This window comes from Euleptes europaea, chromosome 11, assembly GCF_029931775.1.
Source record: "Euleptes europaea isolate rEulEur1 chromosome 11, rEulEur1.hap1, whole genome shotgun sequence".
NCBI lineage: Eukaryota > Metazoa > Chordata > Lepidosauria > Squamata > Sphaerodactylidae > Euleptes > Euleptes europaea.
This window is the reverse complement of record NC_079322.1, coordinates 18,039,513-18,053,978: the sequence shown is the minus strand read 5'-3', so window position 1 is coordinate 18,053,978 and position 14,466 is coordinate 18,039,513. Positions and strand designations below refer to the sequence as shown.

Here is a 14,466-nt window from a genome sequence, read left to right as displayed (position 1 = left end):
ACATATTGAAATTTTCAGCAGAAAAGGTCTGCTAGGAGGTAACTACTCAGTGGCTACTAGCCATGATCTCTAAAGTGAGCTTCTGCATCCAAAGACAACAAACCTCTGAATACCAGTGCTTGGAGGCAGCATCAGGGGAAGGCATCTAGACCTTGTTTATTTGACTCTCCTATGCAACTGGTTGGCCACTGTGTGAATCAGGAAGCTGGACAAGATGGGCCCATGGTGTGATCCCACAGGGCTCTTCTTATGTTCTCAAATATCACCAGGTGGCATGAAATAGTTGCTGGACTGGAACAAAGGGGAAACGATCTTAGTAGGATTTCAGCCTAATCAATCCCTCATGATTGTTGTGAGAAAAAACAGCATGAAGAACAGGAAGAGTTGGTTTTTATATGCTGACTTTCTCTACTACTTATGGAAGAATCAAACCAACTTACATTCACCTTCCCCTCCCCACAACAGATACCCTGTGAGGTAGGTGAGGCTGAGAGAGTGTGACTAGCCCAAGGTCACCCAGCTGGCTTCATGTGTGGGAGTGGGGAAACAAATCCAGTTCACCGGATTAGCCTCTGCAGCTCATGTGGAGGAGTGGGGAATTGAACCCAGTTCTCCAGATGAGTCCACTGCTCCAAACCACCGCTCTTAACCAATACACCACACTGGCTCTCATGATACCACTACACCATGGTACCACTCCACCATGAATGGCATCCTGAGCTTCTTAGAGTGGGGTAAAGAAGCAAGTCAACAACCTAACCAACCAATGAGGACTAGGCCCTTGATAAAGAGCCAGGAAAACAAAAGTTAGAAGATATATAATCTCAGTGATGGACAGGCATTTCAACTCTATGTTCAGTCAAGAGTACTCTACTGGCATGAGTCGGAGTCTGCAGTCAGATTTTCTGTTAACAGAAGCCTGATTCAAAATGAAATTCCCCTGCAGCCCATCTAAGCCCTACAGCTCTGCAGCATAGAGGCCAAAAATAAAAATCTGCCTTGCCTTCAAATAGTGAGTAGGGTCGGTCCGGAATCCGGCATCCGTGTGCCCCGTACTCTAGACACCACTCTGCGAACTGGGGAGAAAAGCAGCAAAACAAACAGAAGAAGATAATGAATACCCTAATGAGCAAAATAAATAAGCATGTACACCTTTCAGATCCACAACGTGATGCAGAACTAAACAGAAGCACAAATCGCAGTCATTTGTCTGGATTATGGTGGTTAGTTTCAGCCCTAATACAGACTGTGATTAGGTTTCAGGAAATGGGAAGGGCAAATTAACCAAAAATCTGTTCTACGCTGATTAAAGTTTGCATACCAATGCTGAACTCATGTGCCTCCCTCTTGAAATGGAGGCGCTGTTTCTTTTTATATTTGCACCCTGCTCTTCAGTCAAAACTAGCTCTCAAAGTACAAAAAAGCCATACACGGTCTGGGACCCTCGTGCCTTCGGGACTGCCTTTTCTGGCATACCCCCAAAGAACATTACGTTATATGGATAACAACCTACTGGTAGTCCCTGGCCCTAGGAGTAGGGTTGCCAACCACCAGGTACTAGCTGGAGATCTCCTGCTAATTCAACTGATCTCCAGCCGATAGAGATCAGTTCACCTGGAGAAAATGGCCGCTTTGGCCATTGGACTCTAGGGCATTGAAGTCCCTCCCCTCCCCAAACCCAGCCCTCCTCAGTCCCCGCCCCAAAAATCTCCCATCGGTGAGGAAGAGGGACCTGGCAACCCTACCTAGGATTGTGCTGTCCTCGACGAGAGCTAGGGCCTTTTTGGCTCTGGCCCTGGCCTGGTGGAACCCCCTCCCTAGTAACATCAGTGCCCTTAACAATATACAACGAAACCGGGAGGGGGGGAGGCCAGCATTGACGAAAAACCATAGCTGCCCTCAACTTTAGGCCTGGCGGAATAACTCCGTTTTACACGCCCTGCAGAATCCTTTAAGATCTTGCAAGGCCCTGGTCTCATTGGAAAGGGACTACCCATGCCCATTAGATACATGATTTTTCAAAGTACATCACAGAACTGCTCGAAGTCTCTCTCAGCTCAACAGAGGGACTGTGGCTAAGTGGTAGAGCATCTGCTTTGCCTGCAGCAGGTCCCAAGTTTAGTCCCCAGCATCTCCAGTTAAAGGGACTAGGCAATGGGGTGATGTGAAAGACCTCTGCCCGAGACCCCGGACAGCCGCTGCCAATCTGAGTAAATACTAACTTTGATGGACCAAGGTCTGATTCAGTATAAGGCAGTTTCATGTATTCATGTGTTCATAACGTTATCTTGGTATTTAAAGCAGCCATGATGGTATCTTGATACTTAAAGCAGCATCTTTAAAAATACGGACTGTTTTGGCATAAAGCCATCTGTTTTATTCTTTGTGTAATAATTTAACCAGCTATCAAGAGCTTTAAAAAAACAATAATTAAATAATAATCACTGTGTTAGGTAATTAATTCATTTTGGGTTTACACCATCTGAGGAGGACAGAAAATTCCTCTTCTTCCTTTTCTGTATTTATTGGGACGGAAAATATCTGCATTCGGTAATAAACCCCAAGGAGAAGAGGACACAGCATGCATTTTTTAAAAGAAATACCTTGCAAGCTCGATAGAGGTACTTTTTATCCTGGGTGAGGCGATAGAGGGATAAGAAGGAGTAGCCGTTTCCCGCCGTCCCATGGCAGAGTCCGTATCCTTTCCGCAGCAACCCTCGCTGCCAAATGAGATCGCTGCATTCCATGGCATCTTTCAAATACTTGTCCTCTTTGAAAACCTGGGGCATTAAGAACCAGACGTACCCGTTTAGCCCCCAGTTTCCTAACGAGAACAGCAATCCCTCATGCTGTGATTTAATACGGAAAATTTGGGTGATAGAAGCTGTCTCCCCCATGCATCACCCATGGGGGACGCGCATCTCTTTCTGCACTGCAACACTCATCTGAGCTCCTCTGAACTGCCCAGATGTATCTTCTCATGCACAAAGCAGATGCTCATCCCCTTCCAGGGCTGCAGTCATCAAAGGTGAAGGTAGCCCCCTGTGCAAGCACCAGGTCATTACTGACCCATGGGGTGACATCACATTTCGACGTTTACTAGAATCATAGAGTTGGAAGGGACCACCAGGGTCATCAAGTCCAACCACTTGCACAATGCAGGAAATTCACAACTACCCCCCCACACACCCCCAGTGACCCCTACTCCATGCCCAGAAGATGACCAAGATCTACTCCCTCTCATCATCTGCTTAAGGTCACAGAATCAGCATTGCTGACAGATGGCCATCTAACCTCTTCTTAAAACCTCCAGGGAAGGAGAGCTTACCACCTCCCGAGGAAGTCTCCTTTCTTTTCCGCCAGCAGAAAAGCTGCGTGGATCCAGCCCTTCTCGCTTGGCTCAGTTCCTGCTGCCGAGCAGCTTTTAGGCAAAAAGTGAAAGTACCTTATAGGCTCGCATGAGCATGTGGATGACTCCTGGGGCCCCGTGACACCAGTGCACCAGCCTGTCCGTCTCGTTGCTTAAGGATGACGGGTAGTTCCCCGACCGGAATTTTTTGTGGCGCACGTAGTCGATGCTCGGCTTCACCAGCTCCATCAGAGTCTCCTGATCCACGTAGGAAGCCGGCTAGAAACAAAGACAGCCCCTGGCATCAGTTGCTTACGGAAGACAAAACAGTGAGGCCTACATGTTACGATGAGCACGGGCACACTGCCAAAACTGAAGCAGAGATCACACCGGGCCCCTCGCTTGATCTCCAGAAGGGCCCCTGCACGTCACCAGGAAGTGTTGCCAGAGGAGGTGCGACGCCTTGATCTCTTTTTATATCTCTGGTGTGGCACGCAGGGAGGTGATTTGTGCATCTCCCCAGCCAAAGAGATGCCTGGATGTCCCCACCCACCCAGAAATGGAACATCTCCCAATTACAAAGTGCACCGTATATAATTATTGATACGGTCTGTTTGACCAGCCAAAGGTTAATACATAAAATTATCTGACTTAATAAAACTGCAACACTAGTGTAAATTACAAAATTAGATAAAAGACTAATGATATTAAAATGTAAGATATTAAAACAAATCACAAGATTTATCTTAATATCCTAATATTTCTAAAAGTATAGCCCGGTTTAGTAATTTTTTCCATTCTATTTTTGCGGGTTTTAATTGCGATGGCACAAAAATTGGCAGTTGGGAGCGAAAAGTGTGGAGTTTCACCCATCAGGAGCCTCTTAGTCAGGAATTCTACTGGCTTGTCAGGGAATTCACTGATCAGGGGAGCAATGAATTTAATACGGGCCTCATGATAGAATGAACAGCTGAACAATACATGTTCGGTGGTTTCGATAACTCCTGATCTGCAAGGGCATAGCCTTTCTGATCTTGGAATCTTCTTATATTTTCCTTCTAGGACAACCGAAGGCAGTGTGTGACATCTGGCTAGAGTGTAGGCCTTTCTATAGTTGATAAATTCCAAATGGGAGAAATATGCTGCAGGGGTAACTAGGTATCTAGATTTTTCTGGAGCCAAGAAGAAGGGTGATTTTCCCAGGTCTGCCTGACGTTCGGTGTCTTCAACCCTTTGCTTCAAAAAGCTTGCTGCTTGTTCTAAACCCATGGCGACAAAGTGCACCAGGGGGTGTTCTGCATGAAATCCCAGAAAAAGGGCAGGCGAGGAAAGCAGCTGTAAGTACTTCCTTGTAACCAGCTGGGTGAGATTCTGGGCGCACCCAGGGATTAGCATCAAAGCCAAACATTTTTCTTTAAATTCAGCACCAAGGTCATCTAAATTCTGTGCCAAGAAGAATGGGATTCAATTATGCACATCTGATAGTGTTCACTTTGCTTTTTGGGAAAATGGTGCTGACAGATATGCTCAAAAATGGAATATCTGTGAAGCGCAAAAAAGCAAAATGCAATAAAACGAGGTATCACTATAAGGAGACAAGCAGTTTTGGGCATATGTGGAGGACGTTTCCCTTATTGCTCAGAAATGACAACCTGAATCCACACTTGGGAGAAGGATTTCTGTCACAGGTAGGTGAGAACAAGGGCCTCCAATGACAAAGAACGTTACCTGCATTAACATGTAATAGATCCCCGCCACACCGTGCGCTGCACCAACGTACTGCTTCTTGTGCCACTGGTACAACAATGGGCAGCGTTCAGCCTTCCGTTCCTCCAGGGAAAGTTTTTTACCTGATGCAATGATGGAATCCACTACCTAAAGCAACAGAGATAACGGAAGACAGCAATCAATGCCAGAGAACATCTCGTATCTGACAGGCACATTCCGGGGCCATGTCATTTAGGTCCCTAGACGATACACAGTTCTCGCAACAAACATCTCAAGAGATTCACAATGACAGATGAGCCACAAACAGTATTTTTCAAATGCAAGTATCACATCTTACAGGACCAGCTGGTAATGTTCCCATGGCAACTGCCTTTTCAAAGAGCACTCCAAAAGTCTGTCCGGCCAAACCTATTTTTATACAATATACATGTAGTCGATACTCGTTTCTTGCAAGGGGTCAAGTTTTTCTCCATTTAGCATGATTGTTACTTGCATATTGTTTTTTGTAAACAGCAATACTCTGTTGAAGGGGAAAAAAGAGATTCTCCACCCCACAGGGCTGTACAGGGTGTGATTTTACAAATGTGTCGTGAACCTAGTGGACAGTGCCTATGACATCACTTGGGCTAAACAGCACTGTCCCTGATCCGACTAACAGTCATATCTTCTTAATTATTTTGACTCCTTCTTTGGAGGCAGAATACACTTTCTAGATACAACTGAGACACAACACTACTAATGAGACCCTTTTGGAGAACAAGTCTCATTCTCCAGCAACCCACAAATGCAGCAATTCTGGATTCTACCCTACCGAGTTCTCTGAAGGCTGGGCTGTGCCTCCCCTCTGATATGGAAGGGCGATCTCTAGGCCACCTTCCTTATTTATCTCGACACCCAGAAACAGGAACACGGCACACCCCCCCCCCCAGCACAGCAATCCCAACAATGGCCCTTCTATCATGCTGAGACAGGATTTCCTGGTACAGGTACTAGATCGGTGCTAGCATGAGAGAATAGAGATGCCTTTAAAAAAGAATTATCGTCCAGGGATTATGGAGAACAGCATGGGAGAACAGAAAACTGTTCATCAGGACCTGAGTTCCAAATATATGGAAGTGGTTAAGAGCGGCGGACTATAATCTGGAGAACCAGGTTTGATTCCCCTCTCCTCCACGAGTGGCAGACTCTAATCTGGTGAAGCTGGGTTGGTTTCCCCACTCCTACACATGAAGCCAGCTGGGTGACCCTGGGCCAGTCACAGTTCTCTCCGAACTCTCTCAGCCCCACCTACTTCACAAGGTGTCTGTTGTGGGGAGAGGAAAAGAAGGTGATTGTAAGGCAGTTTGAGACTCATTAAAGGTAGAGAAAATCGGGGTATAAAAACCAATTCTTCTTCTTAAGAGTAAGATGTGGGATCCACAACATATTTCCAGTGCTCTTTCCTCATAAGGAAACTGACTTCCTGGAATGTCCTACCATCTGGAGGAGCATGAAAAATCATGGACGACAAATCACGGCTTCTCTTACCTCTTGGATAACTGATTGGGGCACAGTGTCGGGGCCGATTTCAGTATTCAAATAAAGCAAGGCATACAAGTAACCGGCTTTTCCGTAAAGCAGCTCATCCGGAAGGTCAGAATCCGTGCTGAGGACTATTCTCTGGAGTTGCAAGAGCCTGGAACAAAAACACAATTGGGAAAAATCATACGAGGTCCTTAACCTTGTGTGGGGGTAATAGCCAACCCAGGCTTGTAAACAGCCGCTCTCCTGGTCGCCATGGGTGAATATAAACCACCTCCAGGTGATCAGGCAGGAAAACTTTATTTAGCTAGAAGAAACCAAGCTTCCGTTCTGCTGAACCACAAATGGACAGATGAGCTATTAAAGGTTGTGCGGGCAAGTAAATTCACGTGCAAGACTAATTCAATCCAAAGTTATTTTAGACTTTAAAAAACATTACCCGATATTGGTTGGTACACCTAAGAAAATTAATCTAGATCAGTTTTTTTTCACATTCTGCTCTCCAAAAAGCAAGTTTTCTTTACCATAATTGGAAAAGGACACCAAGGAAGTCACATTCCCACCCCCTCCAGAAGAAGCAGTAGAGAGTCTGCAGAACTAGCTTAGTTCCAAACAGAAAAAAACTGCTTGGATCCTGCTGAAAATCTCCACTAATGGAAATCTTTCTGTCATGCCTTCTCTGCTTCCCCTTCCTGCTGTACCCCAAACACCCCTTAAATGCTGCTCATGGGGGGGGGCAGGGGACTCCCAGGAACATCATGATGGGGGAGGTCAGAGGTCGGCAGTGGGAGGACAGAAATTGCCTCTCCCCCACAATCACTGAGATTTCTCACCAGATCCAACACCATCTTCTACAAAATGTGAGACATCTGATCAGCTTCCAGCCTGTTATCCCATAAGCTGCTCTTGGACTTATTTAGCCATGCAAAATGGCGGCTCGCCTAACGTTCACAGTACCAGCTCTCACCTCCACCATTACTATCAGTGATGAAGTGTAGAGAAATCGAGGAGTGGACTTGAATGTGTGAACCACGGTTACCATTACTTAAGAATAGTCCAGCCCAAACAGATGTGGCCCTAGGGCGCTACCTATTAAAAGACAGTAATGCGCACACAACATTGATGGTAGCGAGATTCTTGGAAACCTCTGTAGGAGGGCTGCGCCAAGCTCTTCCACAAAGCTAAACGCTATCAATCTGATTATATAGCAATTTAAGACTTAGAGGTTTTAACCAGTTAATTGATATCCTATCGTTCAAAGATTGTATTTTAATCACTGAATATATAGCATTTTAAAACTCAGAGGTTTTAACTAGGTTATCGATATCTTATCATCAAAAGATTGCATTTTAATCATTGAATATAGTATTTAAAAGATCTATGCCAATAAAGGTTTGATTTGATTTGTGTGAACCACATGTGAACTTCACCTGCGGAATTAACTACCTGATAATATTTCAACTTGTAGAGAAATTTCAGGAAAACAAAAAAGTTGTATAATTGACTTAAAGAAACACAATGTATGTACATTCACAAACTATGCTGAACATTGAAAATGTTAAACTATGACCATCAACAGTATTCTTGAACATTGTATGCTAGTAAAAATTTGATTTATATTAGAAACCCATATACCGTATAAAATTATTGCTGTACACATACATTATAGGTACTACTTTATATTTTATACCTTCAGTGTACTTGGTACCTATACTCCCCATTATTTATACTCGGACTTATTCAGCCATGCAAAATGGTGTCTCGCCTTACATTCACGGTACCAGCTCTCACCTCCACCATTACTATCAGTAATCAAGTGTAGAGAAATCGAGGAAGAAGAAGAGTTGGTTTTATATGCCGACTTTCTCTACCACTTAAGGAAGAATCAAACCGGCTTACAATCACCTTCCCTTCCCCACAACAGACACCCTGTGAGGTAGGTGGGGCTAAGAGAGCTCTAAGAGAACGGTGACTAGCCCAAGGTCACCCAGCTGGCTTCATGTGTAGGAGTGGGGAAACAAATCCAATTCACCAGATTAGCCTCCGCAGCTCATGTGGAGGAACAGGGAATCAAACCCGGTTCACCAGATCAGAGTCCAGCGCTCCAAACCACCGCTCTTAACCACTACGCCATGCTGGCTCCCAGAAGTGGACGTGAGTGCATGAAACAATCCACAGAGGGTTGGCTCCTCCCCTCCATGCCATGGTATCTGTTTGCCATATTGCAAGCTGCTCAAAATCTTTATTTCAGTATCCAATTCCAACAGAAGACGGTGGGGGGAGAGAGATTTGGAAAGAGAGGAATGAACTATCCAACTGTACTTCCAGAGCTTTCCCTTTCCCCAACTGCTTTCTGGCTGGCGGCCACTTACTTTGGAAGTCAGCCTGATTGATTTCAGTGGAGTTTATTTCCAATTAAGCCCGCTCAGGATCCCAAGCTTAATCTTATTTTATTCTTCCCTCCTACTCCCCGAAACAGTCTGGCTGCATCTGAATCTGAAAAGTAGCTCTCCAGTTTTATTCTGTCCACGCAGAGACAGCATCTCCGGCTAAGAGCCACGGCAGAGATTAATCTGGCAGGGGTCGTGGATTAGGGGGAGATTGATGCAGCTGCTAAATATAAACCGTGCTGGAAGCCAAACAAAACCCTCGAGAGCTAATCTGCCACATCGGGCATGACAAGGAATGTCAACAGAATGACTACAGCATGACAGGCATCCTGCAAACACTTTGGCATTTATAACTCCCTGAAAAATACTGGGACAGGCTCCAAAAAAATGGAAGATGAACATATCCCAAAGATCTCTGGACTTAGTAGCATAAATATTAATATACACTAAGAACATAAATTGGGTCTCTCATACCTCAGGAGGAACCTACATCTTCTTTGGTATCTTATGCATCTGTGATCGCCTGGAAGTTTCTTCTACTTACCCCAGGTAACTACGTGAATGATTGCATACAAGGGTGATGTAGCAGCTCACTGAGCTTTGATGTTTTTTTGGGGGGATGTTTGCTCCCTTCAAATCAATTTTATCATAATCTAAGGCAACCCCAGCACCGTTTCACTGATGGGCCTGGGAGAAGTGTAAGCACTGCCGGTGTATTCACTTTCCCCCCTTTTGGTTACATTTGGTGGTTCATTCCATTTATTTCCCAGTTTAAGGGAGGGCCAAGTTTAAGAAGAGATGCCCTAGAATAAACAGCTACCTATTAATGTGTAGCACAAAACTATTTTCCACCTGAAATGCAGTGGGTGCAATTTTTGCCCGTTCCTACCTCCCGTAGCAGACTTCCACCCCCACCTTCCACTATTCCTGTGGGTCCCCCATCCCCGAGAAGCTGGTTTTTGGACTGCATCAGGAGGAACATGGTGAGGAAGTCATACTCCATGGGCTGGAATCCTTCTGTCCCCAACTTTTTTAGGCAGGATCCAAGCTTATGGTTGCACTTGCCTACAAAGACCCCCAACTCGCCCTTCCCATAGCAGTTGAGGGCTGCAGTCAAAATGTTTTGTGTGGCTGCAGTGAGGAAGGGTAAAACCAAAAAAACACAACCACCACCAACTGGGGGAAATCGACTCTGAGTCACCTCAACAACAGTGAGTTTCTTTTGTATGATGGGACAGCTTTCTCCAGATTTTGTAACTGCCCGAAATAGCAGCAATTAACTAATAAAGTCTCCATAGTGACAAAGAGGGCCAGAGGCTTACAGAAACAGCAAACCTAACCAGCAACTGAAAAGCCAATGACCCCTGTCTTCCCCATATAACTACCATCTGTTGCTAGAGGAGGAGAAAATTGACATACTGTTGGCATAAAGATGAGGTATTAGCACAATGGAGTGTTAGTCCACCATCTCTGATGGCTCACATTTCTTCATCTTCTATCTCAATAAGCTTCATAGGCTACATCTACGTTCCTGTAGGTTAACTTCTACTCTCCTTCACCCCATCTCTTCACTAACCCTCCTTCATGTCCTCTCTTTGGAAAACACGCTACACAAAGCAGTCTCCACTGAAAATAATACTGCGTTCGTGGCAATGTGCGTCTTTAGTTTGGTAAATAAGCCGTTGATCCTTCAAACGTATGTGCTATCACTTGGAGTAGCAGTCATCAAGTTCTGTGGGTCATCTCTGTTCTTCCCCTGGCCTGTCAGGCCTTTGCCTTTTAGCTAGAGCAAAGGGGAGAGAGCCAGTGTGGTATAGCGGTTAAGAGTGGGGAACTCTAATCTGGAGAACCGGGTTTGATTCCCCACTCCTCCACATGAGTGGCGGACGTTAATCTGGTAAACTGGATTTGTTTCCCAACTCCTACACATGAAGCCAGCAGGGTGACCTTGGGCTAGTCACAGCTCTCTTAGAGCTCCGTCAGCTCTCTTAGAGCTCCCCATCTACCTCACAGGGTATCTGTTGTGGGGAGGGGAAGGGGAGGTGATTGTAAGACGGTTTGATTCTTCCTTAAGTGGTAGAGAAAGTCGGCATATAAAAACAAATTCTTCTTCTTCACCCCGCCACTTTAAAGGGTTTTCTTCCCTTTCCAGGCCAAGCTGCTCTGCAGTGTTACAATGTGGTTCAGCAGGGGAAGTGAAAGTGATTGGTAGTGAGGAGGGTGTTTGGGGCCCCAGGCTGGACGATCAGCTCAATTTGTGCTATGCACAGATGCTACGAAGGGAAAGGAAGAGGAGAGGGGGTGAGGCACTGGCAATGAGTGGCCCAGGAACGGTTGTATCTGGATGCCTTCCCCACCCCTTTCCACAATGGTTGCTGCCGCCGCCATGGTAGCATCATGTTTGCATGCCCCGCGCCCATCCAGAAGCAGCCCTGCAATTTACCTCAGGCAAGCATCCCAAATGGTTTGGACTTTCTATATAAACATGGGAAGAGCAGCCATGGAGGAGCTAGAAAAGATTCTGAAGTGTAAGGATGTGTCACTGGCCACCAAGAACAAGTTAATTCATGCCATCGTGTTCCCTATTACTATGTATGGCTGTGAAAGCTGGACATTGAAGAAAGCTGATAGGAAGAAAGTAGATTCTTTTGAAATGTGGCGTTGGAGGAGAGTGTTACGGATACCATGGGCTGGCAAACAACAACAACAAATGAGTGGGTTATAGATCAAGCCCGAACTGACCCTAGAAGCTAAAATGACTAAACTGAGGCTATCGTATTTTGGTCACGCCATGAGATGACAAGAGTCACTGGAAAAGACAGTAATGCTAGGAAAAGTTGAGGCCAGCAGGAAAAGAGTAAGACCCAACAAGAGATGGATGAACTCAATAAAGGAAGCCACAGCCCTCAATTTGCAAGATCTGAACAAGGCTGTCAAAGATAGGACATTTTGGAGGACTTTGATTCAGAGGGTCGCCATGAGTCGGAAGCGACTTGACTGCACTTAACACACACACACACACACACACACACATATAAACATGCTGTCAGACTAGACACTCACTTTGTCACACACTCCTTGGATTCACTCTCTATGTTGAGCTTGTGGTACACCACTGCTCCCACCGCCAAGGGTCCAGCGTCACCACAGAGGAAAGTGACCCTTCTACCGTTCAGATTGCGTAGGGTCCTCTTCACGTAATCCAAGGATCGCTGGAGATTAGTTTGCTCACCCGTCACACGATACAGCTGAAGGTACAGGAGAGCAATCCCTGAAATAACCACACACAAGAGAAATTAAGCACCTCATTTATGTTTTGCATCTCCATCTTTGTATCAAAGGAAGACGATAACAAATCATAAAAGTAATAAGCTAAACAAATCTTTGATCAGGTTTGGCCTGAAAGTTGGATCTGGAATTTCAGTTTTTATCCTATGTTTTTCCTCATTTTCAACTCTTAAAAAGAAATCCCCGATAAATACATAATAAGCATGCTTCAGTGATCCACTTTGGCATAACCTGCTTATGGTTGTAGGCTGGATCAACCTAACCCAGAGGATGCTGGCAACTTTTTAAAAAAATCCTCGCTCAAGGAGGCGAAAAACACAATATTAACTCAATCACAAACATATGGCACAATCCTAAATTGATTTACTCAGAAGAAAGTCCCACTCATTTTTAGTAAGTTGGCAAAGGAAAGAGGGCTGGTCTCTCAGCTACACATGCCAAAGAGGAAATCCAGAGACCCATAACAGTACAACCTTGGAGAGGGGTAAGGAACAAAAGTGACAAAATAATATGTCCAGAAATAAAATTAATACTAGTAGATATATTATGCGTCTGGGCCCAGGTGTGAGAAGCGCATGAAAATGGCAAGATTGTCCAACTAAATACAGAAATGAAGATATAGTCCAAGGACTGGTTTATCGGTTGAGGTCCAACACTTGTAAATCACTATTTTTGATGTTTTTTATTATGATAAAAAGTAGTCCTTTCGTTTACTAACAAATAGCTCCTTTGACCAGAGGTCCTGAGCCAAAAATACTGTACGGACAGATACAAATCACATCAAAACATTTACAAAACAAAAAATAAAAATAATTGTCAATAACAAAGTACCGTTAAAAAATACGAGACCCCAAATTGTCATATTAACGCAGGGGTCCTCAAACTACGGCCCGAGGGCCGGATCCGGCCCCCGGAGGGCTTTTGTCCGGCCCGGGGACCGAAAAAGCCAGTCCCCCCTTGCCCCCCTCCCCAGAGCGTTTCTGGGCTTCCTGGCCGCATGTGCCCAGCCGGAAGCCTCCCTCCCGCCCCAGTTGCCCCTTCCCTGCTCCCTCTCCAGCCCAAAACCCCCTTTCCTGGTGGGAGGAAGAGGGCGAAGGGGGCGACTGGGCGGCGTGAGGCGGCAAGACGCCTTGTGCGCCGCCCAGTCGCCCTCTTCCTCCCACCCTCGCTGGCCCAAAACCCCCTTTCCTGGGCACATGAGGCATCTTGCTGCCTCGCGCGTGCCCAGTCGCCCCCTCCCCGCTCTCCCTCCCAGCCTCCCGTGGCCCTGGCGTTCCTGTTTTGGCCGCAGTCGAGCAGCGTTCTCACGGCTCGGGGCTCTCTCTCCTCCCGGGGGTATCCTTGTGGCCTGGAGGTAATTGTAGGGGCCCCTTGGGGGGGTGGGCATATCTCCAGGGAGAAGAAGAAAAAGACTTGTGGCCATTCATGCACAGGAGGTTTTGCCTTGGATTTGCCGCTCTCCAGATGCACATTTCCCCCATCCGAATTCTCAGAACTCAAAAGCAAGCTCCCCCCACCCCCGGGCAGAGTTTGGAGAATTCGGATGGGGAAAATGTTCATCTGGAGAGCAGCAAATCCAAGGCAAAACCTCCAGTGCATAAATGGCCTTGGTTTTTACATGCCGACTTTCTGTACCACTAAAGGGAGACTCAAATTGCCTTACAATCCCCTTCCCATACTTTCCCACAACAGACGCCCTGTGAGGCAGGTGGGGCTGAGAGAGCTCTAACAGAACTGTAACTTGCCCAAGGTCAGCCAGCTGGCTTCGCGTGCAGAGGTGGGGAAACCAACCAGGTTCACCAGATTAGCCTCCGCTTCTCACGTGGAGGAGTGGGGAATCAAACCCAGTTCTCCAGATCAGAGTCCCCGCTCCAAAACACCACTCTAAACCACTACAGGGGGAAGGTCCGGGCTTGCGAGGAGGATGCTTTTCCGGAGAGCCCCTCGGCTGCCACCTCCTCCCCCGCACACGTGGGGAATTTGTTCATATTTTTTTCAAACTATAGTCCGGCCCCCAACAGTGTTTGAGGGACAGTGAACCGGCCCCCTGTTTAAAAAGTTTGAGGACCCCTGTATTAACGCATTGCGGAAGAGTGTCTCAGATATCACGGCAGACAAAAATTGGGCCACAGCTCATGACACTGCAGGGCTAAGATAGGCCAACAGAAAAGATACTGCCAGAAGGTATTT

The 14,466-nt window shown here is 46.2% G+C and overlaps 1 protein-coding gene across 1 annotated transcript in view; it reads right to left on the bottom strand.

Annotated features, from left to right (window-relative positions):
- Positions 1–14,466, bottom strand: part of LANCL2 (LanC like glutathione S-transferase 2) — a 29,915-nt gene that overhangs the window by 3,251 nt on the left and 12,198 nt on the right. Inside the window, exons 4-9 of the mRNA XM_056857039.1 lie at positions 12,052–12,259; positions 6,605–6,752; positions 5,078–5,224; positions 3,446–3,628; positions 2,604–2,780; positions 1,004–1,076 (exon numbers count right to left, since the gene is read on the bottom strand). Coding sequence (XP_056713017.1) covers positions 1,004–1,076; positions 2,604–2,780; positions 3,446–3,628; positions 5,078–5,224; positions 6,605–6,752; positions 12,052–12,259 — 936 coding nt within the window. The remainder of the gene's footprint in view (positions 1–1,003; positions 1,077–2,603; positions 2,781–3,445; positions 3,629–5,077; positions 5,225–6,604; positions 6,753–12,051; positions 12,260–14,466) is intronic.